At 45.9% G+C, this 24,386-nt stretch overlaps 1 protein-coding gene across 6 annotated transcripts in view; it reads left to right on the top strand.

The window, feature by feature from the left end:
• Window positions 1-24,386, top strand: part of KCNH5 (potassium voltage-gated channel subfamily H member 5) — a 277,982-nt gene that overhangs the window by 220,451 nt on the left and 33,145 nt on the right. For all 6 annotated transcript variants that reach the window (XM_053287204.1, XM_053287203.1, XM_053287206.1 and 3 more), the window contains one exon: window positions 19,738-19,934. In XM_053287204.1, the coding sequence (XP_053143179.1) occupies window positions 19,738-19,934 (197 nt within the window). The remainder of the gene's footprint in view (window positions 1-19,737; window positions 19,935-24,386) is intronic.

Genomic DNA, 24,386 nt, shown 5'->3' with positions numbered 1-24,386 from the left:
GAGCAGATGATGCAACCTCGTCAGTGTTCCCTAAAGCATGAGTGGAATGGGTTTTGTTCTGGGCAGCAGTATCAAGGCAGTGTGTGCACATGTGCATTATTATGTGCCACTACAGATAATGAAACACGCGTAGGCACACAAACACTCCATAAACATGGAAGGAAAGAAGTGTATTTTACAATCCTATTATATTTATATAATTGGATTTTTACTTCCTTTCACTTCACACTTAAGTATAATAAAAACAAGGTAGAATCTAAAACAAGGCAGAAGCAAAGCTGAAAGATTGAAACCTAAAAAGGAGCATATACATAGCAGAGAATGATTTCTTTTTGGGAAAGGGTTCAATTCCTACTTGGTGATTATTCAGGGACACACACACACACACACACAACTTTACAACATTATTTCACTTGCATGATAGGTGGTGCTCCTTCCAGACAGTATTTACTTCATTAAAGTAAGTAAATATTTATAGGAACTCTAAAAGGAGCTTAAAATATAATTTCCTATATTCAATATTTTATTTATTTATTTATTCCTATTGTATAAATTTGATAAATAAATAAATAAATAAATAAATAAATAAATAAATTTATTGAATTTATATACGCCTAGTATAAAAATATCTAGGCGGTGTACAGAATTAAAATATAAAACATTTTTGATTGTAGATACTTATTTTGATGAAGTAAATACTGCCTAGGTGGCACCCAATCTCACCAGTTCTTGCATGCGGGCAGAGCTGGGCTTGGCTTCCGTAGCCCAGTTTTGCCTGCACGTGACAACAGCCTCAATATGAGCTACAGTAGATGGACGAATGGTCTGACTCAGCAAAATGGTATGACTCAGCAAAAGGCAACAAAATATTCTTTCCCTAGCAGTGAGCAGCCAGAACATCAACTGATGGGCATAAAGATGATAGGCCTGTATTTAAGTGCATTCTTGTTTACTTCTCTATTAGGGTCATTTTACATTTGTCTGATGTCTGTCATATCTGTTGGTTGCTGCAATAATTCTCTGGATTGGTTGGTGGAATATTAGATATTAAAAATGAATAAAAATAATACATACAGAGACATTCTCTATTGATTGTGTCTAGTACTTGACATTCACAAATATATTCTCTTGATGATGTAGGTTTCTCTTAGCTGTTATAATTAAAGAGTTATTAGGCATTGTGCCCAGTGTCTGATAGCCAGAGGTTCTCTGTCTCTGGACAAAGAGGTACCATGATTCAGCTATCCTACTTAATAGCAACTGATCAGCATATGCTCCACGGATTTGTCTAATCTATATCAAAAGCCATCTGAGCAAGAAGGTCCTGTGTGGCCCTAGACAGGGATGTGCAGAACCGGTTCGATTGAGAACGGGTCTGCCACAAACCAGGCCGGTTTGAGCAGTTCGATCATGAACCACTTTGAACTTGTTTTAGCTGGTTTGTTGACCCGACTGGCCCAGCTGGTGGGTTCGGCCAAACCAGTACAGGGACCTGTGGTTCAGTCTGAATTTGGTTCAAATTTGGACCAAACTTTGGCAAACGGTCCGTGCACACCTCTAGCCTTTGTTCTTACAAAGGTGAAAACAAAGGTGAGAATAAGAATATTGAGAGTTAATAATAAATAGCCACAAGGTCACTTGGGATATTGATTTCTAGGAATTTAACATACTTTTCTAGCTTTGTGAATATTGCATACAAATGAAATTAAAATAAGCTGCATAAAATTAAGGAATAGGTGCTATTTCCCTCCCTCTGTTTGCTTTAATTCAGCCATTAGTTTGAAATGCAATATACTTGGTTCTTGTAACAGTTTGCTAATGCTGTGGTAATGAAGTGTTATAATGTCCTCTCAAGGGAACCCTTTATGCAGAGTGTGTTACTCTTCCCATCAGGCCCAGGAAAGTTTTCTGGAGCCATGCCCACCAGAAGTAGGATTATGTACCCATCTATCCCCTGCTAAGTGGGCAAATAGGCACTTTTTTAAAAAGATGGCTCTCTTATATTTAGCAAGGTGATTTTTGCAACTGTCCCTGTTCAACCCAACATAATGAGGCTATTCCGACGATCAGGCGAAATCGGGCTAGGAGAGCCTAGCCCGATTTTGCCTGATCGTGGGAACCACCGGACCCGCAGCTGAGCCCGGTGTCTTCTAGGCGGTTAAGCTGCCAAAGTAACCCTCCCCTTAATCCGGGTTTGCAGAGTGAGTGCTCTGCAAACCCAGTTTTTTGCTTGTGAGTTGTCGCGGTGTGGCTTTGCGCTGCAGCTAGTCACGAGTAGACCTCCGACTGGGAGGTTGAAAACCAGCCTCCTGGCTCAGGGGTCTCTCCAGCATGCCCTGCGTGCTCACTCAGGGCATGCTGGAGCTTCTAGGGGCCACATGGCCCCTGCTCCCCCCAGCCCCCTCCAGCTCCGTAACAGAGCTGGCAGTCGTGTGGGCAGCCGATCCAGCCACCCAGGGCTGCCACCCTGCTTGTCAGCAGGGAGAGTGGGCTAATCGTGAGAAGATCCTCAATGTCTCTTGTGTTCTTAATTTCTCCATGGCAGGAACCCTGAAATGTAAATTTCACTTTTTCAAAATGTCAGTACCAGCCCTAAATACTTAATAGGAACAGAGGAAACTGCCATATACTGAGTCAGACCATTGGTCTATCTAGCTCAATATTGCCTTCACAGACTGGCAGAGGCTTCTCCAAGGTTGCAGGCAGGAATCTCTCTCAGCCCTATCTTGGAAAAGCCAGGGAGGGAACTTGAAACCTTCTGCTCTTCCCAGAGCGGCTTCATTCCCTGAGGGGAATATCTTGCCGTGCTCACACATCAAGTCTCCCATTCATATGCAACCAGGGCAGACCCTGCTTAGCTATGGGGACAAGTCATGCTTGCTACCACAAGACCAGCTCTCTTAAAGACCTTCATGCATGCACATATGACCATCCATGCACATCCTTACACATTACCATCCTTACACAGTTCCACAGGCAACATTAGACAGATATTTGCCTACAAGGAACCTACAATCTAGAACCACCAGCAGGGAAAACCATAAGGGGAGGAGTTTATTTGTATCTGTGTGGGGCAGATAATAAGGTACCCTACTTGAATCTAGATGTGTCTATTCACAGAGAGGAGGCCCTGTGGAGTGGGTTTCCCTGGTCACATCAAGACTGAGAGAGAGAGAGGAGTTCCTTTCATTACCATTCTGTGGTTTCTCACCATTCTTTCTCCGCTCCTTCAAAAACAAGGCTGCGTTTTAGCTGCAGTGTAGGAGTGTCCCTGGCTTCTCACGCTATTCCATTAGTCCAGAAATCAATGGCCAGTTTAACCCTATGTGTCCTGGGATGTCTTGATTTTACTGTTGCTGTGGCTGACACCAAGTTTTTAACACAGCTTGGTCTGCTTCACAAGTAATGGAGGCACCTGAGGTTCATGGGAGCATCCACACCCCTAGAAGCGCATGCTCCCCTTCATCCCCACGTGAGCCTCTGCTTCCTGTCCAGATGCCAATATGCCGAGATTCATTGTGATGTCCAAATGCACCCATCTAGGCATATCCTGTTGTATTTCTGTCAGGGAACCTGATAACTGTAACTGAGATTTTAAGTACGGTACAGATGTCACATTCCTGGATGAAAGTACATCAGGATCTGCCAAGATTGGTGGATCTTGGTTTGGACGTCATGACCAACCTCGGCATGTTGGAACCTGGAACCTGTTGGAAGCTGAACACAGTCCATTCACCATGCATTCTGTAGCCTGCCAGATGCCCATTTGTGGACTCCCACACAGTCAGCAAAACCAGGAGGGTTCTCAAATCCCCCACAAGGGCCACATTCAGCCTAGTGGGTCACACCTTGTGAAGGCTGATCTTATACCCTCTGCAGCGTTCATGTGCCCATGGCCTTCATGTTTCTCCTTAAAGCAAAGATACCTTGTGAGTGACAAGGCCAGTGACTTTGCTGGGTATCTGGAATGCTTTTAGTATCTGCAATGAAAATTTGCATCCATGAGTTGCAGCAACTAATGGATGACATTTGCAGTACTAATTGTTCTTGGCAGGCATGATCAGACTAGTGGATCTGGTTCTAGGCTGCTGTAGACCTCCCCCCCACTTTTTTTTTTTTTTTTTTGGCATCATACAATATACATAATCCTTCAGCCTAGTGATTTTTCCTTGGGGAATCTGTATGAGACTTGTGTTTGACACCGCGTGAGACACTACCCCACAAGAGAGATCTCTGTAGCAGCAAATCCTTCGTGTTTCATCCCTTGGGAGAGGTTCATCCTGTCCATCCATTTTCAGTGGTGAAAGCTAGGACATCCTTGCAGAGAACAGAATTGCACCCAAGTATGTAAAGCGTGCTACGTCTTCAGTATTTCAGTTTTTGACGGTTAGTCTTACGGAAAGAGTAATGGGTTTATTAGCTCTTTTCCTTCACTTGTCTTTTCCTCTTTAGCCTGTCCGCCTCGGTCTATTTTATTCTGTACTGAGAGCCATTGTAAGGTAGTGGACAGAGTAATAACTGGAAATGGGGAGAAATGAACCCAAACTTCCTGGAGGACTCCAGCTCCCTGACCCCAGGCTGCCCAGCCCCTCTGTAACATCAGAGCAGCTAAGCCCAGGGGCGAAGCCAACATTGGGCAACCGGGTTCAAAGAACTCAGGCTGCCACCTCAGGGGCCGCATCTCATGGCCCCAACACCCCCCTGCATCTGACATCAGACACGAGGGGCTGGTTTAGCTCCCGAGCGGGGCCGCACGACCCTATTTGGAAGTTAAATGGTCAGTGCTGCATTCACAGCATTGCCAGGAGTGGCTCTCCCTCAGGGAGAACTGCTTCTGGCTACGCTGCGAATGCAGCCCTGGCCCGATCTAGCTCCCGAATGGGGCTGTGCGGCCCTGTTCAGGAGCCAGACCACGCCTCCCGCATCTGACGTCAGATGCAGGGCGTGGCTAACCTCCACATTTGATGTCAGACGTAGGGGGCAGGGCAAGTGGGGCTGCCTTAGCGGCCAGACACGGGCTGCCACTGGCCTAGCTCTACTACTGGCTAAGCCAATGGCAAAGGCCTTGTGTGAAAACAAAGTGGAATAGCCAGTGCAATCAAGGCAGGCAGTGAGGATCAGAGGTCACAAAAAAGATTGCAAATGGTCAGAGATCAAGAAGGTGAAGGCGGGACCGGAAAGACAGGTTCGGTAACACTTGTGAGTCAGAACTGCAGCATATCTGTACACCTGAGGCTATCACACGGCCTGATCTGACCCATGGAGATGTGGTGAGGATTAAGTGTATAGTGCTCTAAGCTCCTTGAAAGAAGGGCCGAATGTCCACGCAAGGCACAGGAATGGAAAAATGTACAACTCGTGTATTGAAATCTTTTGACGGCGGTCACAGTGAAAGCCTTTTAATTCCTCCTTTGTATTTGTAAATTCAATGTGCATTTCACGCACCAAGGGACTGAGGGAATTTCAGCCTGCCCCAAGTTCGGGGGAAGCAGCTTTAATTACTTGAAGTGCCTTTCATTCTTTACATCACCATGGAAAAGTCATTTGGTGAATTAATTACATTTACTGTGCAGTGTAGAAACCAATAAAAGGTAATGTAGAAACTGATATAAGCCCAACTTTGGCTGCTAGGTAGCATATTGAAGTCCAGGACCCCCAGGATAGCATTCTCTAAATGACTACCTGTTTCAAATGTAGGGCCAGCAAGACAGGCAGAGCTGAGGGGGCTCAATGCGTGGATGAGATGGTGGAGCCGAAAGGAAAGGTTTAGATTTGTTAGGCATTGGGATACATTTTGGGGCAAGCAAAGCCTGTACAAAAGGGATGGGCTCCACTTGAACCAAGGTGGAAACCAGACTGCTGGTGCTAAAAATTAAAAAAAGTCACAGAGCAGCTTCAAAAGTTCCTTCTCGGTCATTGCCCCGAGATTGTGGAATGCGTTGGCAATTTTCAAAAAAAACCTGAAAACCCATCTTTTCACCCAAGCTTTCTCAGCTTCCTAAATTTTGGGGTTTTTAATTTCTGGTTTATTTTAAAATTCAAAACCTGATTTTGGGGGTTTTAATCACTGTAATTGTTTAAATGTTGTTTTAAAATGTTTTTAAATTGTTAATTGTTATATTTTAATTTGTTTTTTAAATTTGTTTTAGCTCTTTACTGTTTAGTGGTTTGTTTTAATTGTAAACCGCTCTGAGCCATTTTGGAAGGGCGGTATACAAATCAAATTAATAATAATAATAATAATAATAATAATAATAATAATAATAATAATAATGAAGATGCAAAAATATTATGGGACTCCCGACTACAAACAGAGAAACATCTGCTACACAATACACCAGATATAACTGTAGTCGGGAAGAAAGAAAAACAAGTCAAAAAAATCGACATAGCAATACCAGGGGATAGCAGAATAGAAGAAAAAGAAATAGAAAAAATCATAAAATACACAAATCTACAAATTGAAATTGAAAGGCTGTGGCAGAAAAAGACCAAAATAACTAGTCTTATCTTCTACCAACTACACAACATCTCTCTGCAGTATCATATTCCCATCAAAAGCAGTACTTTCTTGTCCACTTCTGTATTGTTCAAATCTATGTGATTCTGTCACTCATCTTTAGAACAAAACAGGCTATGAAGATAAATACATCCAATGATAAGCTGGAGAGTGTTGTCTGTGAGAACTTCCCAGCCATTGCCCAGACTGCAGTGATGTCACAGAAGAGTTTCCTGACATATTAACCGAGAAGGGTCAGCCACAGAATGTTGGCAAATATTGAAGCTTCTGTGAGTGGAGAGAAAGGTTAGCATGGGCTGGAGGAAAAGTCTCACATGGAACTCAGGGACAGGAAGTGCATTGGTTGAAAGAAGTAAACAGGAAGGGGAATTGGGAGTATATGGGGAGATGTCTAGGGAGCTGAGGGACATGGTTCCCAAGTTGGCTGTAGGATAGGGGCACAATTTCACACATCCTGGTCCCCTTGTACTGTATTTCTTTAGAAAAAGAAGCTTGAATTAGGTGCCAGGCTGAATGATTTTTGTTTAAGGTTGTTTGGGGTATTGCTCTCATGTGCTAATTTTCTGTAATTAAAGTGCCCAGCTGCTTTAGTAATAAGCAGAAATGAGCCCAAGAAGTAAATAATTCACAATGAAACCTGCAAAGCTTCAACGTCTTTAATGACAGCAAAGTGATGTGCCATTAAGATCCCTTCATCTCTTTTTCATTTTCTCAAGACCTCCTCTTGCTTTCCCATTACATGGTTCCCGGCTGAATATCGACGGCATCACATTTAGCCATGACCCAATTTAAGTGGAAACCGTGTCTTCAAAGCAAGGATGTGTAACTTTTATTGTAAGGTTTTGTGTAGTGGTGCAGCTGTGAAGATAGCCTTGACTTTCTCCATTATCTCATGTCTTAACCAAGAGAAAGGTGGCTTCAGGCAGCACTCTTGTGCGGTGGAGAGTCTGAATGAGTCCCCGATGGGATAACAAAAGTGTGTAAAATACATTAAAAAGAAAAAGAAAGCACTCACAATATGATTGTATGCAAGATTCCATCATGATTCTTTTTTGCACATGATACGTACAGGTGCAGCACATGCACATTCTCTGCCAAAGGACTCTGGATGCAATCTTGATAGGCTCATCAAAGTTGCCTCTTTTTTGTTGTGTTTTACAGTGTGCACATGTAGATTGTTGCATGTGCACACTACATGTGCACATGTAGAGCCTCATTGTTGCACATGGGAAGACATGAGTACCATTCACAAGTTATGTCGAACACTTGTACAATGAGTATACAGTGTACAGATCTGTACACAGGTACAGACATTCACATGTTGTGTTGAACACACACACAGCAGTACACTTCCTATCTGAACCATGCATTTGAGGGGTCTCTATCCAGGTTCACTTCTAACATGAATACAGGTGCATTCATTAACACAAACACATATATGGTTGTACAGACATCTGCACACTTGTACAACATAATGTATGAATGGGCTTATGAACCAGCTGAAAACTGCGGGAAACTGTGTGTGTGTATGTGTGTGCAGTGCTTGTACAGCCCTCAAAAATGAAGAATAAAACAAAGGCAAATTCCTAATGCATCGGCTCCACTTAAGAAACAAGATCAATTAATGCTCAACTCCAAACTCCAGGAGAAATCCAGATGAGAATTTTGAAAGTTTTCAAAATCCTTATCTGGATTTCTCCCTGGAGTTTGAGTATTCCAAGGCTTGGAAACTGGACCAAAGGCAATTTTATATTTACTGGACTTTTGGCTGTTTATCTTTGGCTCAGCTGGTGTTTTCTGGGGAGAGCCCGTGATAACAGCAAATGGCATCTATTAGTGTCCTTGCTGCGTCCATTTCCCTGCTATGAGGGGGGAAAAATTGCACAAAGTAGCTCAGCTTCATCCATTTTTTAGAGGCACAACATGAGGCTGTTTACTATGTTATGATTTCCCTGCATGGCTAGGGCTTTAGGATTATTTAAGGTTGGCTGTCTGGAAGAAATGTACTTTACTGCTGTTCTTCTGAGCTGTTCAGATGACAGTTCCTAGCCTTCTCTGAATGCTACCAGAAATCTGGGTTCAGTGAAATCTGTATTAGAGTGATAGTCTTAAACCTTTCTGGGCTAGGACCAATGTTTTACAAAACAGGGATTCCCAGATGGTGCTCACTACAGCTCCCATAATCCCTAGCCAAAGGCCATTTCAGCTGGGGATGATGGACATTGTAGTCAACCACATCTGGGAATCCCTGTTACAAGAAACACTGGCCAGGGCGCTTTCCAGGTTAGCTGCTCAGTTCAGGCAAATCGCTTTCAAAACGTAAACAGCAGGGAGGGAGCAGTCTCACGAAAACTAACAACCTGAAAAAAACAGCAACTTTTTAATGCCGGATATACCATGTCATAGCACTATATCGTGCAAATGACCTCATTGTTTTCTACTTCCAGCATTTGGGGGCATGCAAGGGGAATCCCCCAATACTATGTTTTGCCCCAGGCTCTGGGGTGACCTCTCTGCGGCTCTGGAAATTCAGCACAAACAATGGAGAGTGGATGACATCCAGGCCAAGGAAGCACTTGTGCAATGTAGCTCAGTGGTAGAGTGCCTGTATTGCATGCAGAGGGCCCATGGTTCAATCCCTGGCACCTCCCAGAAAGGCTGGGAAATATCCCTGCCTGAAATCCTGGAGAGTTGCTGCCAGTCTGAAGCTATAGACAGGCTAAAGGTGTGACTCAGTATAAGGCAACTTCATGGAATTTCCTGGGGGCATGTGAATAACAATGGATCTGCCCTACTTTAGAGAACAGAGATGCATCACATACATGTTGAGTATTGCTAATGTTCTCATCTGTGCAGAATGCAGTGATACTAGCCCTATTCACGTGTTATGTTCAACACTCATACAATATCTGTACTGTGTACAAAGGTACAGTTGTTCAAATGTTGAGGCCGTACGCATGACCAACCCACCCAGGGTTGGGGAGGGCTGGCAGGTAGGCAGGCTCCTACCTGGGGCTGCAAGGGGGATGGGATGCAAGGGGAACACTCCAAAACTATGTTTTGCCCCTGGCCGTGGGGTGACATGATTACTCTCAAGCTGAGGGCTCTGCTGCTTGCCACAGCACAGTGATTGGCGGAGCCGGGAGCCAGAGGAGGAGGTCCTCCGGCATCCCACAATGCACTGCATGAGAAGCATGGCACATTAGGGGGTTTCTCCACCACCAGATACTCTAGCCACCTGGCTCTGTGCCCCTCAGGCTGCAGGCAGCCCAAGCATTCACACAGCTGGTGAGTAGGGTAGAAGGTACGCTCGCTTCCTCCGACCTCACATTTAACCCGGGGTTTAAAAACCAGGCTACCTGGTTGGGGATTGTCAATACCGATACCCATCCTGGCAGTTCCCATGGCTAGCCCTATCTGGGTTACAGCTCTCCTGCCCTGGTAGGGCAGGTCATGAGAATGACCTTGTTATGTTGATCGCAGGTAGGGCAGCACACTTCCTAACCATACCATGCCTTTGTGGAGGCCTGTACCCAGCTTCACATTTGAAATGAAGGCAAGTCCAGTCATTCACAGAAAACGATGCTCGTGTGCAGAATCCTGAGTGCAGGAGCAATGTAATAGGTTTGTTCACAGGACCCGAAACAAGGTCGGAGGAGCATCGGTTGGAGAGTCGTGTGCTCTCCCTATTGGTAATCGTGAGAACCCAAGCAGCAAGGTAGAAGGAGGGGAGAGTAATCATGTGGGAGTGGAGAGTTGGGTAGGATGGGCATAAGATGGATGTGCCCAACCACATTCTGTTCCCAGCATTTTATTGAGGGTGGATGAAAAGCTGCCCTACCCAGCTCCTGCCTCCCACACGATCATGCTCCCCTCCTCCTGCCTTGATCTTTTCAAACACATGACCGCTGATTGGGAGTCCAGCCTAGGTGGCTTAAAAGGGGCATAGACAAATTCATCGAGGACAGGTCTGATGACTATAAGCCACCTCCAGCCCCCAAAGCAAGATGCCTTTAAATACCAGTTGCAGGGGTGTAGCAGCAGGAGAGAGGGCCTGCTCTCAGCTCCTGCCTGTGGGCTTCCTAGTGGCATCTGGTGGGCCACTGTGTGAAACAGGATGCTGGATTGGATGGGCCTTGGGCCTGATCCAGCAGGGATTTTCTTATGCGTGGACATGGCTCCCCAAACCTGACTGGATGCTGTTTAGCGTCATGTGAAGAACCCTGCTATCTGAACAGGACTGCTGTCTCATCGCTCCTTAGATTGCCACAGGGATCAAATCTTCTGGTTGTAAAACATTTGCATCTAAATAATCATGCCCCACATGCATACAGAGGGGGGTTAATTTGCAGATTTCTGCTTTGGGTTACCTTTGTGCAGATTTTTGTTTGGTGCAAAGGATACAGCATACTTTATAGTGCAGCACAGAACCATTCCCTGCCTTTCCCAAAGACGGAAGCTGGTGTGTTCAGAAGAGCTTTGAACAGCAGGCTCAGATGTGCCTTGAACACAAGGTAGTGCCGTGTCACCACACAGCACACGATCTCCTACTGTTTTGCGGGGGTGTGCTTCTAACACAGAGATAGCAGCAGCAAGGCTCTGAGTGTCAGTCTCTGCTTTTGATCTGACTTCACATAAAAGGATCCAGCACATTAGACCGAAATCAAATGGCTGTTTGACTTCTTCACAAATAAGACCGTCTAGGCACTTGCAAGGACTGGGCTGGGATGCTTTCTGGTGAGGCCGACAGAACCTCCTCCTGAAATGAAAGGTGGTGAGAACCGCATTGGGTTGTGTGACAACATATTGCGTTCTACCCTGTTTTGAGAGCTGTGTGTGCTCCTAATTTTTGGTTGTGTGGAAGCAACGTAGGAGGAAAACCTGAGTAGAAGTGATTGTGTGGAAGCAAGGCAGAAGGGAAATCTACCCAGGTTTTCCTCTTACCTTGCTTCCACACAACAGAAAATTGGGAGCACACACAGCTCCCAAACCCGGTTTGAACATAGTTTCTGATTGTGTGAATGACCTCATTATTTCCTGTTCATAAGTGAGATATATGTTGCAAACAAGTGTATTTATATACAGAAACTTCTACTGCTTTGGACCTCTTGCCTTTTAATTTGTACTCTGTTGTTTGCTTAACGGTAGATAAATTAGCATTTTTTTCTCTATAAACCAGTAGCAAGACATGTTTATGGCTGACATCCCAACTAATGCTGCACTAGTGCAAACATAGGCACATAGGAAACTGCTTTATACCAAGTCGTGGTTGGACTACAACTTCCATCATTCCCAGCCACAATGTTGCTGGGGATGATAGGAGTTGTAGTCCCACAACACCCAGGAACCCAAGTTTGAGAAACCCTGAACTAATAGTTGCAGTATAAAGTAGCTTAGCCCTGCAAATGAATTCACAGCAGATACTAGAAAAGAAAAAGTGCTTACTAGTCCATCTACCCACATGTAAGTCGTCTGTAGCACATCAACAGCCTGAAAAGGAGGCTGAGTGGGTCCCAGAGACTAATTTTACTCACCACAGGCAAGTAAACATGTGGCTGTTTATGAACCTGGCTTCATATGATCTATTTTCAATAAGGGCTGTGACCTGGTTAAAGAAATTTTGGTTAAACCATCAGCAATTGAATCATGTTGATTAATTAGTTGATTCCATTTGCATTCATTGGCATGTGAGAAGAAACAATTATTTGACTGAATAAAGCATTCCTTTGCTTATAGATGATGCACACATGTGGCAGCAGGCATCCTCTTAGAAGAGGTATTCCTCAAGACTATTCTCACAAGCAGCCTCACCCAGGCTAGAACAGGCTAGCCTGGGTTAGGATACTCGTGTGCAGCGCCAGGATATCTGCGGATCCTGGTGCTGCCTGCTCACCTTGCCCTACTTTAAACCTTGGCCTTTAGCCAGGGTGCTCGAGTTGCGTGCCTAGAGCACCCTGCTTCTGGGGGATTCCCCCAATGCAACGTGCTCATCGCACAGTGCAGTGTGAGATATCCGGAGGTTGGAATGCATCATCCTGGCCTCTGGAGATCAGCACTGCTTGGAGAACATTGAATGCCTCTTTTAGAGAAGTGCGGATTGCCTGGGAGTGCGAGGTGCACTCCTCTTCTAAGGAGAAGATGATGCAGTAAGCATCCTCTTAGAAGAAGCATTTCTTCTCCTCTAAGGAGAAGATCTGGCAGCAGGCACCCTCTTAGAAGAAATATTCCTTCTTATCTTCTAAGGAGAAGATGATGCAACAGCTATCCTCTTAAAAGAGGTATTCCATTTTCTCTTCTAAAAAGAAGATCTGGCAGCAAGCATAGAGGCATTCCTTCTTCTCTTCTAAGGAGAAGATGTTGCAGTAGGCATCCTCTTAGGTATTCCTTCTCTTCTAAGGAGAAGATGTTGCAGCAATCATCATCTCAGAAGAGGCATTTCTCCTTCTCTTCTCTTCTAAAAAAAGGGGGGGACACATTTTCTAAAATGGTCATTTACCAACTGTCATTTTTTATCAGTATTTCTATTAAAACCAATATAAAGTATTTCAAAATCTGCTGACTGATTAACCAGGGAAACTGTTTTAGCCCAATAAAATTGCTTTAAATCAATCTAACCAATTAATCAGCTAACCACTGCAGCTTCAATTAATTATTTATCTACAAAACTCTTTCCTGGCTTCTGTGCAAAAAGTCGAGTGATTTAACAAAATGCTACTCATGGGTGAAGCAGGATTCCATTTTAGCCAGCTTTTTTGTTCTGGATAGGGATGTGCGAACAGGTTCGATATCAAACGTGTTCGACATCGAACCAGTTTGGTTCGACTGTTTGGGGTCAAACTGAACCACCCCCTGTTTGGTTTGACTCCAGACCAACCCCCACCCCCAGGCCACACGGAGGCCCACTGCACAGGTGTGGGGGCCTCAAAAATAGCCACCGCGCTGAGGGGGAAAGGCTAACGAGTGGCCAAAGAAAAGGAGGCTGGTGGGAGGAGGGGAATACCTGCAGACACCCCCCACCGCCTCAAACAACTCCCCCAGAAGGGCTAAGTGTAATAAAAATATTAATTTTTAAAAATCGTTAACCCCCTCAGACCGAACTGAACTGGGGGGGTTGAGGGGGTCCCGGACCAAACTGGCCCACTCTGGTTTGGGTCCGGTTCAGGCTCAAACTGAACCAGAGCAGCCAGTTCCATACACACCCCTAGTTATGGGGTGATGAAGAACACTGAACTACTGAACAAGCACATTGGCAAACATTAAATTGAGTAACCAAAGTCACATTTTAGCCAGTTTTGTTGTGCTGCAATTATGAGCAAGAGGAGCACTTAGTGACCAAAAGAAAAAACATTAACTGTGGAAAAGCAAATAAATTTTAAAGCAGTACATCGCGCAAGTCCTCCATTAGCAGCAAACTCAGCAAGACAAACATTGACTTTCTGCCATGTTATTATCTAGAAATCATTAGTGGGATTATGTATTCCCAGTTCCCCATATTCTTTTCTTAAAGCAATTAAATCCACTGAAAAGATCCATTTAGAATGTTCCTCTAAATTCTATTACGAGAGGTCTCTGGAAGGCCCACAACCCCTGCCTCAAACAAATATAAACAGATTGATTTAAATGTATAACTCACTGAGAACAGCAAGATGTTCCACCAGAACCAGGCTAGCCTCCTCTGATAAGAACATAAGGAAAGCACCCCAGGAGATGCTCTTAGTTCAGCAGGGAGCATATTCCAAAGTCCTGGGGCAGCCACAGAGAAAGCCTGGTCCTGAGTTGCCACCAGACAAGTTGTTGGCAACCACAACCGGACCTCTCCAGAAGACCGTAAAAGGCGGGCTGGTTCATGACAGAGGAGGCACTCTCTTAAAGAGCCTAGACCCAAGCCGTTAAGGGTACACAAGGAAAACCAAGGTATGCAAGGACAAGGCAGTGAAGTGGAATCAGGAATACTGATAGTTTAATGAAATAGCTATTGAGCTGGGTCTCACGATCAGTGAGACCCGGTTTGCGAGAGCCCGCTCTCCCTGCACATGAGCAGGGCGGGAGCCCTGGGCGGCTGGATCGGCTGCCCACATGATTGCTGGCTCTGTGATGGAGCTGGTGGGGGCTGGGGGGAACGGGGGCCAATCAGCCCCCAGAAGTTCAAGCATGCCCTGGTGAGACCCCCGGAGCCGGGAGGCAGCTTTTTGCCTCCCCTCCAGGGGTCTCCTTATAAATAGCTGCGGTGCGGAGCCACGCCACGGCTACTCACGATTAAAAAAGCCGGGTTTGCAGAGTGCTCGCTCCGCAAACCCGGTTTTAGGGGCGGGCTACTTGAGCGGGTTACCCTCTTTAGAAACACCAGGCTTACAGCTGAGCCCGGTGGTTCTCATGATTGTAGAGAATCAGGCTAGAGGAGGCTAGCCCAATTTTCTGCAATTGTGTGAAATAGCCACATTATGTACAAGGAGGCAAGTGCAGTCTGCCTTCAGTGCTCTTTCTACTGGCTATTTGTTAGCCCCGCCTCTACCCCAGGACTGGAATACAAGTAACTAAAGCCCAGTTCAAAAGCTGGCCTGGATCAAGGAATGGATTAACCAAAATCACCATACAGTCATCCCTTGCCAACCGCGGATTTCCCAACCACGGTTTTGAGTTTCCGCAACTGGGAGTTTGTGGTCAGTCTCGCTTAACGTGACTTAAGTATACGCGATTTCCCACTCCTCTCTGCCCCCAACCAGCATGAGGCTCACATCCAGGGCCCCCTTCTCCCCACCAAACACCACTTCCCTCCTTTTCCCTCCCCAACCCTTCAGAGGCACCCGCCACCCCAAACCTCTCCTGGGCTTCCCTCCCTCACTGGCTTCCCTCTGTCACAGGCTTCCCTCTTTTCCTTCCCTCCTAGATGCCCTCACATGCCCCTATGCATGTCTCATCACTTGCCCCATCTCCCTACGCTCTCCATTTCCCTTGACAGTCACCTCACCTCCGCACACCATATCCTCCACTGGCCATTTCCTTCTGCTCTCCATTTCTCTCCACTCTCCATTGCCTCTCATAGCCATTGCTCTCTGCGTGCCAGTGGGTGCCTACGGTCAAGGCAGGGCTTACTGCATGCTCCATGGGGCAGCTCCTTGCCTGGACCTCTTGCCTCCTCTGGTCTCTGTTTACAGCACAGTACTGTAATTCCCCCACCCCTGTTTCTGAGGTGCTTTTGGGACCGTGGTTACTGTCACAGTGGGGGAGGAGAGGGAGAGGGAGGCAGCCAGTATGGGGAGAGGAGAGTGGGAATGATTCACACCTGCAGCTCATTTTCTGCCCCTTGCCCCACCCGTATTGGACACTACTGCTCTTGCTTTGCTTCTGAAGATGTTTCCCTGCACTGAAAATCCCATCAAGCTGAATATCACTAGGATTACATTCTTCAAATGGAGACGTGGCTATTTTGCCTTTTTACTTTATAGTAGGGAGATGCAAAACCTTTTGAGCTCTAAACAGGCCATTTTGAGTGTTTTGAACTCGAAACAAAACAAATAAAAGGCCTGTTTCAAGCTCAAAACAAAACAAACCCACTTAGATTCGAAACGTTTTGGGTGTTTCGAGTGCCATTTTGGAGGACCGTTTTTCTGGGGAGAGCTGGTCTACTGATTGGGGTCAGCGGGTAAACCAGTCCTCTGAGGCAGGTTGGTGTGCTAGGTCTGCAGCCGAGGCCTGGTCTACCTGCCTCATGGGACAGGTAGACCTGTCTGAGGTAGGTTGACGCACTAAATCCAGAGCAGAGGCCTGGTCTACCCAAATGAGGCCCACAAACCCTAATTGGTAGACCAGCTGTCCCAGGAACAACAGCCCTCCAAAATGGTGCTCGAAACACTCAAAACGTTTTGAGTTTGGCCGCTGTTTCAGTGAAATGTTTCAAGCATTTTACATAAGAACATAAGAACAGCCCTGCTGGATCAGGCCCAAGGCCCATCTAGTCCAGCATCCTGTTTCTCACAGTGGCCCACCAGATGCCGCTGGAAGCCACAGGCAGGAGTTGAGGGCGTGCCCTCTCTCCTGCAACTGGTACTCAGAGGCATCCTGCCTTTGAGGCTGGACAGCCCTCCGACTAGTAGCCGTTGATAGACCTCTCCTCCATGAAGTTATCCAAACCCTTCTTAAAGCCATCCAGGTTGTTGGCTGTCAGCACATCTTGTGGCAGAGAATTCCACAAGTGGATTATGCGTTGTGTGAAAAAGTACTTCCGTTTGTTGGTCCTAGATTTCCTGGCAATCAATTTCATGGGCTGACCCCTGGTTCTCGTGTTCTGTGAGAGGGAGAATAATTTCTCTCTCTCCACTTTCTCCACACCATGCATGATTTTATAGACCTCTATCATGTCTCCCCACAGTCGTCTTTTTTCTAAACTAAAAAGCCCCAGGTGTTGTAGCCTTGCCTCTTAAGGAAGGTGCTCTAGGCTCCTGATTTTGCGTTTCATTTTGAGCTCAAAATGGAACACAGAATCCGTTTCGTGCAGACCCCTACTTTATAGTATCTACAGCAACAGATATTTTAACATTGTAGCTGCTTGATATGACATAATGTTTCTATTTGTTGCATTGATTTTCCACATGTACAAACAAGGTTCAATCATTTCACTTTGGGAGCCTTTTATTTATTTATTTATTTAAAATTTAAACAGATGCTTGCTCTGCAGTTTGCTATTCTGCAGAATGTTGGAACCCTAGCTATTTTTAATGCAGTAGTTGGCTAATTAAATGAGGTGAAACCTATTCTAGTTTATCCTATAAATATTTATTTTTTCTTAACCCTTCTGCAGTTAGAGATTCACAACTGGACTGAAAGGTGTATAAAAATATATGTATAAGAATATATGTCACTTCATGGTCTCTGCTCTCATTGATGTTACTTCATACACCATGTACTCTCTTACAAGAAAGAAATGGATTGCTCCTTTCTGTTTCAACAATATCCCCTTTCCTCAATTATTTTTTGTAAATTAAATTGACAGTTCCAAAATGGGGGAAAATAAAATAAGTCCTACATACAGCAACAATCCCGTGCACACTTACTTAAGAGTAAGATTCATTGATCTCAGTGGGGCTCACATAACCTGCACAGTATTCTGTTGGGGAAAGTGTGCTCAAGGTGCATGACAGTATAGCAAATAATAGTATAATTACAATGATATGGTAATTTTATTACCATGGCCATCTCCATGGCCAGTTCCTGAGACACTTATGCCTGTATTGGATGGTGGGTGTGCCAGGAATTAAACAGAACTCATGGAGCCTGTGTTCTGCTTCTTTGAGCATGATGAGGAGAGCTGTTCTTGTGTTAGCAGGTAAGAATTATCTCCTTTGCTAAGCAGGGTCTACCCTGGTTTGCATTTGAATGGGGGACTACATGTTTGAGCACTGTAAGGTATTCCCTTTAGGGGATGCAGCCACTCTGGGAAGAGCACCCACACACTTGCATGCAGAAGGTTCCAAGTTCCCTCCCTGGCAACTCCAGTATAGGACTAAGAGAGATTCCTGCCTGCAGCCTTGGAGACGTCACTACCAGTCTGTGTAGACAATACTGAGATAGATGGACCAATGGTCTGGCTCAGTAGAAGGCAGCTTCCTATGTTCCAATGACTCCCCAGCTCTGGCAGTTTTTAAGTGACTCTTGAAAATATACCACTTTTATCAGGTGTTTCATTTATAGTGTTTTAAAGTTTTATTGATGGTTATTATTATTTGTTTTATGTGATTTAAGGTTTTAATTGTTTTAATTTGTAAATCACCCAGAGATTTTATATGGGACAGTATATAAATGCAATAAATAAATGATAACTATAAGCTTATAAGAACAGCCCTGTTTGATCAGGCCCAAAGCTCATCTAGTCCAGCATCCTGTATCCCACAGTGGCCCACCAGATGTCTCTGAGAAACCCACAGGCAAGAGGTGAGGGCATGCCCTCTCTCGCTGCTGTTGCTCCCCTGCAACTGGTATTTAGAGGCATCATGCCTCTGAGGCTGGAGCTGGCCTAACTCTTACCCTAAGACCGCCTCAGTGTGCAGTGGCGCAAAAGGTAAAGTGTGCCTCAAGTCGGTGTCGACTGCCTTGTGCCCACAGAGCCCTGTGGTTGTCTTTGGTAGAATACAGGAGGGGTTGACCATTGCCTCCTCCTGCACAGTGTGAGATTATGCCTTTCAGCATCTTCCTATATCGCTGCTGCCCGATATAGGAGTTTCCCATAGTCTGGGAAACATACCACCAGGATTCGAACCAGCCACCTCTGGCTTGCTAGTCAAGTCATTTCCCTGCTGCGCCCTTGCAGTGGCACACCTAGGTCCAAAATCAGCCCGGACCTGAAGGGCTTCCCCTCACCACCCCCTCACCACGAGGACCCCCCTTAAATCTTTTTTTAAAAAAATACCTGCTGCCACCCTGCTGCTGCTCCTGTTTCTGGGAGGGCCCTCCAAAGGTCCGGTGGGGGGGCAGAGCCCTGCCACTGCCCTGTGCCTGCCGCTATCCTGCGGTGCCGCTATTTGCCATTTTTGAGGCTGGGGAGTGGGTCGTTAAGCCGAGCAGGCCTCTCCCATGTTGGTGGTGGCGGTGGGTACAGCAGCTGGTGGGCCTGGCAAGGAAAGGTCATGGCCTTTCTGGAGCCCAGCTTGGTGTCCTGGCTCCTGCTCCTGCAGGCATGCCCAGACAGAAAAGGTCCACGCCCACCAGCCACTGCGCCCACTTCCGCCACCACGGGGGAGGCCTGCTTGGATTTGGATGCCCCCCCAGAGGTAGGAGGCCACGGACCAGATCTCCAAGGTCCGTGGCTAAGGGTGCCCTGTCAGTGTACAATGCAGAGGTTGCTAAAGCGGGAGACACCGACGCAGACATTATGATCTCATGAGCATTTTCCCTTTCGGAGAGGAGGCTAAAAACAATCTCCTGGATATATTTCTGTACACCTTGGGTTTGGCTGAGTTTAAGGAGTGCAGTTGTATGCCAGTACTTTGCAAGCTGATTCATAAAAACCAAGGCTGCCTTATGACTTATTTATTAACTTTAAAAGCTCTAACTTCACAGAAGAGCTCAATGTCACATTTTCTGAGTCAGGAAATGACACTCATCATTTGTCGGAGCTGGTTTGAGTTCAGAATGATTGGCATATGACGGAGACAGCATGGCTAGGGAAGAATGCCGTTTTCAGGAAGTCTGTTTCAATTGAATTTTCCCACTGCTTTTCCCAGGTAAAGGAGATGTGTTTGGCGATATCTTCTGGAAGGAGACCACACTGGCACACGCATGCGCGAATGTACGGGCCCTGACGTACTGTGATTTGCACATTATTAAGCGAGAAGCCTTGCTGAAAGTTCTGGACTTTTATACAGCTTTTGCAAACTCCTTCTCAAGGAATCTCACTCTTACCTGCAACTTGAGAAAACGGGTAAGATCTCTTTATTGAAGTGTACAAAGGACATGGCCAGCTAATTTATAACTTGGTGTCTTCTCCTCTGAATAGCTAAGACTGGGCCGTGTGCATTCCCCACCGTCACACTGCAAAAAGTGCAGAATTTGGTACAGTGAACAGCATTCAGCATTTGGGGAATCTCAACATTCCATTTTTTTAAGCCATTAGAATTACAAAGAGGAAATATGTGGTGAAAACTCAGGAGCTGAAATAGGGGGCGCTAAGTAGCATATCCAGTGATCAGGGGTTTTGTTGGTCCAGCACAGTTTTTGACACTCCCCATGACTAACAGCTGTTGAGTAATTTATGCAAAATAAGTAATTATTTGCAAAAATGCTTCATGTGCCTAATTTAAAACCACAGAGTTCAGAATTACTTGACACAGGATTTCAGTTAAGTTAGTTTAAAACTTTGAGGTCTTTCACACAATCAAAAACTGTATTCTACCTGGGTTTGGGACTTGTATGTGCTCCCAATTTTTGGTTGTGTGGAAGCAAAGCTAGAGGAAAACCTGGGTAGAAGTAATTGTGTGGAAGCAAGGTAGGAGGAAAACCTCGGTAGCTTTTCTACTACCTTGCTTCCACACAATCACTTCTACCTTGGTTTCCTTCTAACCTTGCTTCACAGAGGCTCTCATCCCTAGAGTTTGGGGCCAAAGTCCAGGGCCTCCACAGCCCCTGGGACCCCCCAAATCCTCTTTAGTCTGTCCCAGGTGGTGTGGTTGCCCAGCGGAGCATGATGATGCTTAATTTGCAGGGGAGAGGGCCTGGCTCCAAAAGGCTCTCGGGTCCAGGCTCCAAAATTGCCTAGGTGCACCTCTGCTTCCACACAACCGAAATTTGGAAGCACACACAGCTCCCCAATCTGGGTAGAACACAGTTTTTTATTGTGTGCATTACCTCATCAGTTGGTTGGTCGGTCGGTTGGCGGATTGGTCAGTTGGTTGGTTGATAAGCACAAAAAGTCTACACAAGCCTGGTTATTATTTCCAAGACACTGCACGATCTACTGTACATTGTAATGCAGTCATGGATTTGGTGGTGATGGCAGGAGCAGCCATGTTGTTGCTGATGAAACCTCTGTCACAGGGGCAGAGCAAGTTGGAGTGGCCCTGGGACAAGAAGTGAAGATGGGTCCCTACACCCCTTCCTTCTTCTCCTTCGCTAGTGAGACAGTCAGGAGAAGAGGCACTCTGCCTGACACTCCTCCTCCCTCCCTTCTTGGAAAGAACTTGTCTCGCTTGAACCCAAGACAAGTCCTCCAGTCAGGAGCCAACAATGTGCCAGTGAGTTGAGGGGGTGGAAGGAGGAGAGCAAAGAGCATGTTGTTGCCCAGCTAGTGGCCCACCCCTCCGCTGGAGCCCGTAGGGACATTCGTCCTGTCTTGTTCGATTATAACTGTGCCCGTGATGTGTTGTGTTGGTGTCATGGCCTCTTTGGCCCTGTATGTCACAGAGGGGCTGGGCAGTCAGAAGACCCTCAGGCTGCTATTGGCTGAGCTGCTTTTATCTTAGAGAGAAGCTGGGCAGGCAGAGGTTCTAAGAAATGAAGAGTAGAAAAAGCAGGAAAGGAGAGTTGGAAGAGGTAGTGGACAAGGAAATAAAGGGCCTGGGACGGGAGTCTGAGAAGGAAAATGCAGACAGAGAAGGAACAGAGAGGAAAAGCCAGTTAGTCAGTCTGTTACAACACAGACCAGCACACAATTACACACACACAACATATCTTCCAAAAGAACAAATAACATCAACATCAAGGAAGGGAGAATAAAATAATAATAATCATCATAATAATACCAAATACAGAAACCAAACTAAATGAGACTATTTTGTTTAGAAAAAAGATGACTGTGGGGAGACACGATAGAGGTCTGTGAAATCATGCATGGTGTGGAGAAAGTGGATAGAGAGAAATTCTTCTCCCTCTCACACAACACTAGAACCAGGGGTCATCCCATGAAATTGATTGCTAGGAAATTTGAGACTTTTACACAATGCAAAATCCACTTGTGGAATTCTCTGCCACAAGATGTGGTGACAGCCAACAACCTGGGAGGTTTTAAGAGGGCTTTGGATAACTTCATGGAGGAGAGGTCTATCAACGGCTACTAGTCGGAGGGGTGTAGGTCACCTCCAGCTTCAAAGGCAAGATGCTTCTGAGTACCAGTTGCAGGGGAGAAACAGCAGGAGAGAGGGCGTGCCCTCAACTCCTGCCTGTGGGCTTCGAGTGACATCTAGTGGGCCACTATGTGAAACAGGATGCTGGACTAGATAGGCCTTGGGCCTGATCCAGCAGGGCTGTTCTTATGTTGTCATGTTCTTATGTTCTTAAATATCTTAAGACAACATAACTATAAATTATATCAACCATTACACAAATTATTCTATTGAACAGCTTAACTAAGAGTTGTATCAGCCATAATTCATTGCCAAGTTTTAGAGGCTACAACACAAAATCTAGCTACATTATATGACACACTAAAATCTTATATATACATGTATACCTTGCTTCAGGTGCATAGGGAGATTGGTGGCGACCTCTCTGCCACCATCTACCTCTGGGAAAGGGACAGGCAGTGCACGTGTGCCCCAATGCTGGGCAGCACATTCCCCCCCCCCACATTGACATCAGAAACATATTGATGTAGGGGGCGTGGCCAGCATCGGGGCACACACACGCCACACATCCCTCTCCCAGTCAGTGGCTCCTTCACCAATTGGTTGCTGCTTTTCTCTCCCTCAGTCTGCTTGGAAGAGAAAGGAAGCACCCAACCACAAATCTGAACAGCGACTCAGATGCTCTCTTCACCAGTCTCCCCCAGCCACAAAGGAATTGCTCACAGACTGAGAGAGGGGCAAGCAATAACTATATGTACGTGCCCCAGGGCCAGCCACTCCCCCTGCGTTAGCACAGGGGGGCAGCATCAGAACATGGAAGTGCCGCCAGCCCTCTCTCAGCTGCGGTGGGGGGGGGGTACCCTGGGGGACCGAGGCAGCTCAGGGATATTTGTCCCCCACAGTCCAGTGGCGCTTATGCCACTGCCTTGGGTACTTTGTTGTTTAGGCTTGGAGTTCTTGCCTTAAGGGAGATATGGTTGGACTGGAACAAATACAGTGGAGAGACCAAAAAAAGAGGGATCTTTCTCTTCCTTTTATAGTCGAGAAGCAATTCTCCCTTTCAGTTAGCTCTCCTGCAACAATAAGACTTACGAATTAGCGGTTAAAATGCCTTTAGAATTGGGTTAGGAGACACCTTAGTGTGTTCTGCGGCTGAAAAAATATACTTTTTATGGAGGTGTTTTAAAAACCAGATTAATGAAAGCAATATAAATGTGATTTGCATGAGCAGATCTTATAACTGTGATGAATAGATTTATGGAGCGTTAACTCAGTTGTTTTTATGGCTGGAATTGATTTCTTTTCTCAGTAGCCCTACTTTCTCATCAGATAAGAAGCCTGTGGATGCAAAAGATCTGGAAATAAAAAAATCTGCTATACAGACCATATGGCAATGGGGGCATGGATGTATGGTCTGAATGAGCATGTCCTACTCCACCTTCCAGCACCCTGCTCCCCTTTTCCTGCTCACTTGGGGGAGTTGTTTATCCGAACTGCCACCCCACAAGTGATCTAAATACGGTATTACAATAGCATTTAAACTGTTTGTGAGGGGGCAGTTCAGACAACATTAAGAGGTTAGGAAAAGGGAGTGCTAGAAAGGTGAGCAGATGGCCATGTCTCTAACTGTGTGTGAACAGAGCCAGCATGTACATACCATCCAAACTGGCCCAAAGTAGATCTTTTCAATATCCGATAAGATTACTAGAAATACTCTTTAAATGTAGAAAACTAGTGCTAAGCTTAAATTCCTCCCCCACCCCCACTTTTCCTGTCTCATTTTCAGGCAACAAAAATATGGGGGGGGGATTTCAGCAATTCTTAGGGGGGGAAGTGGGACTTCGCGATGGTGCTGATGGTTGTGGTGGTCCACCTGGCAGCTATCAACTGGTGCATGCCATGTTTTATCATCACTCCATAGCATTGTTTCCAAGGGTCATAGGAACACAGGGAGCTGCCTTATACTGAGTCAGACCATTGGTCCACCTAGCTCAGCACTGTCAACACTAACTCCAAGGTTTCTTTCCCAGCTCTGCCTGGAGATGCCAGGGAGTGAACCTGGGACATTCTGCATGCAAGTGGCATGCAAGTAGATGCTCTTCCCCTGAGCTACAGCCTTATCTCCTAAGAGGAACATTTTACAGCGGACAGTGCTCAGATGCAATAACCCATCCAAAACCAATCCAGGGTAGACCCTGCTTAGCAAAGGGGACAATTCATGCTCACTACTGCAAGACTGGCTTAAATCTCAGACAGGCTTAATCCCCATTCTTGTCATTCTGGGAAGAAAATGGCTGTCTCTAGTATGGTAAAGA

The sequence above is a fragment of the Hemicordylus capensis genome, chromosome 1, assembly GCF_027244095.1.
Source record: "Hemicordylus capensis ecotype Gifberg chromosome 1, rHemCap1.1.pri, whole genome shotgun sequence".
Lineage (NCBI taxonomy): Eukaryota > Metazoa > Chordata > Lepidosauria > Squamata > Cordylidae > Hemicordylus > Hemicordylus capensis.
The sequence above is the reverse complement of the archived record's forward strand: the minus strand, read 5'-3'. Positions and strand labels throughout refer to the sequence as shown.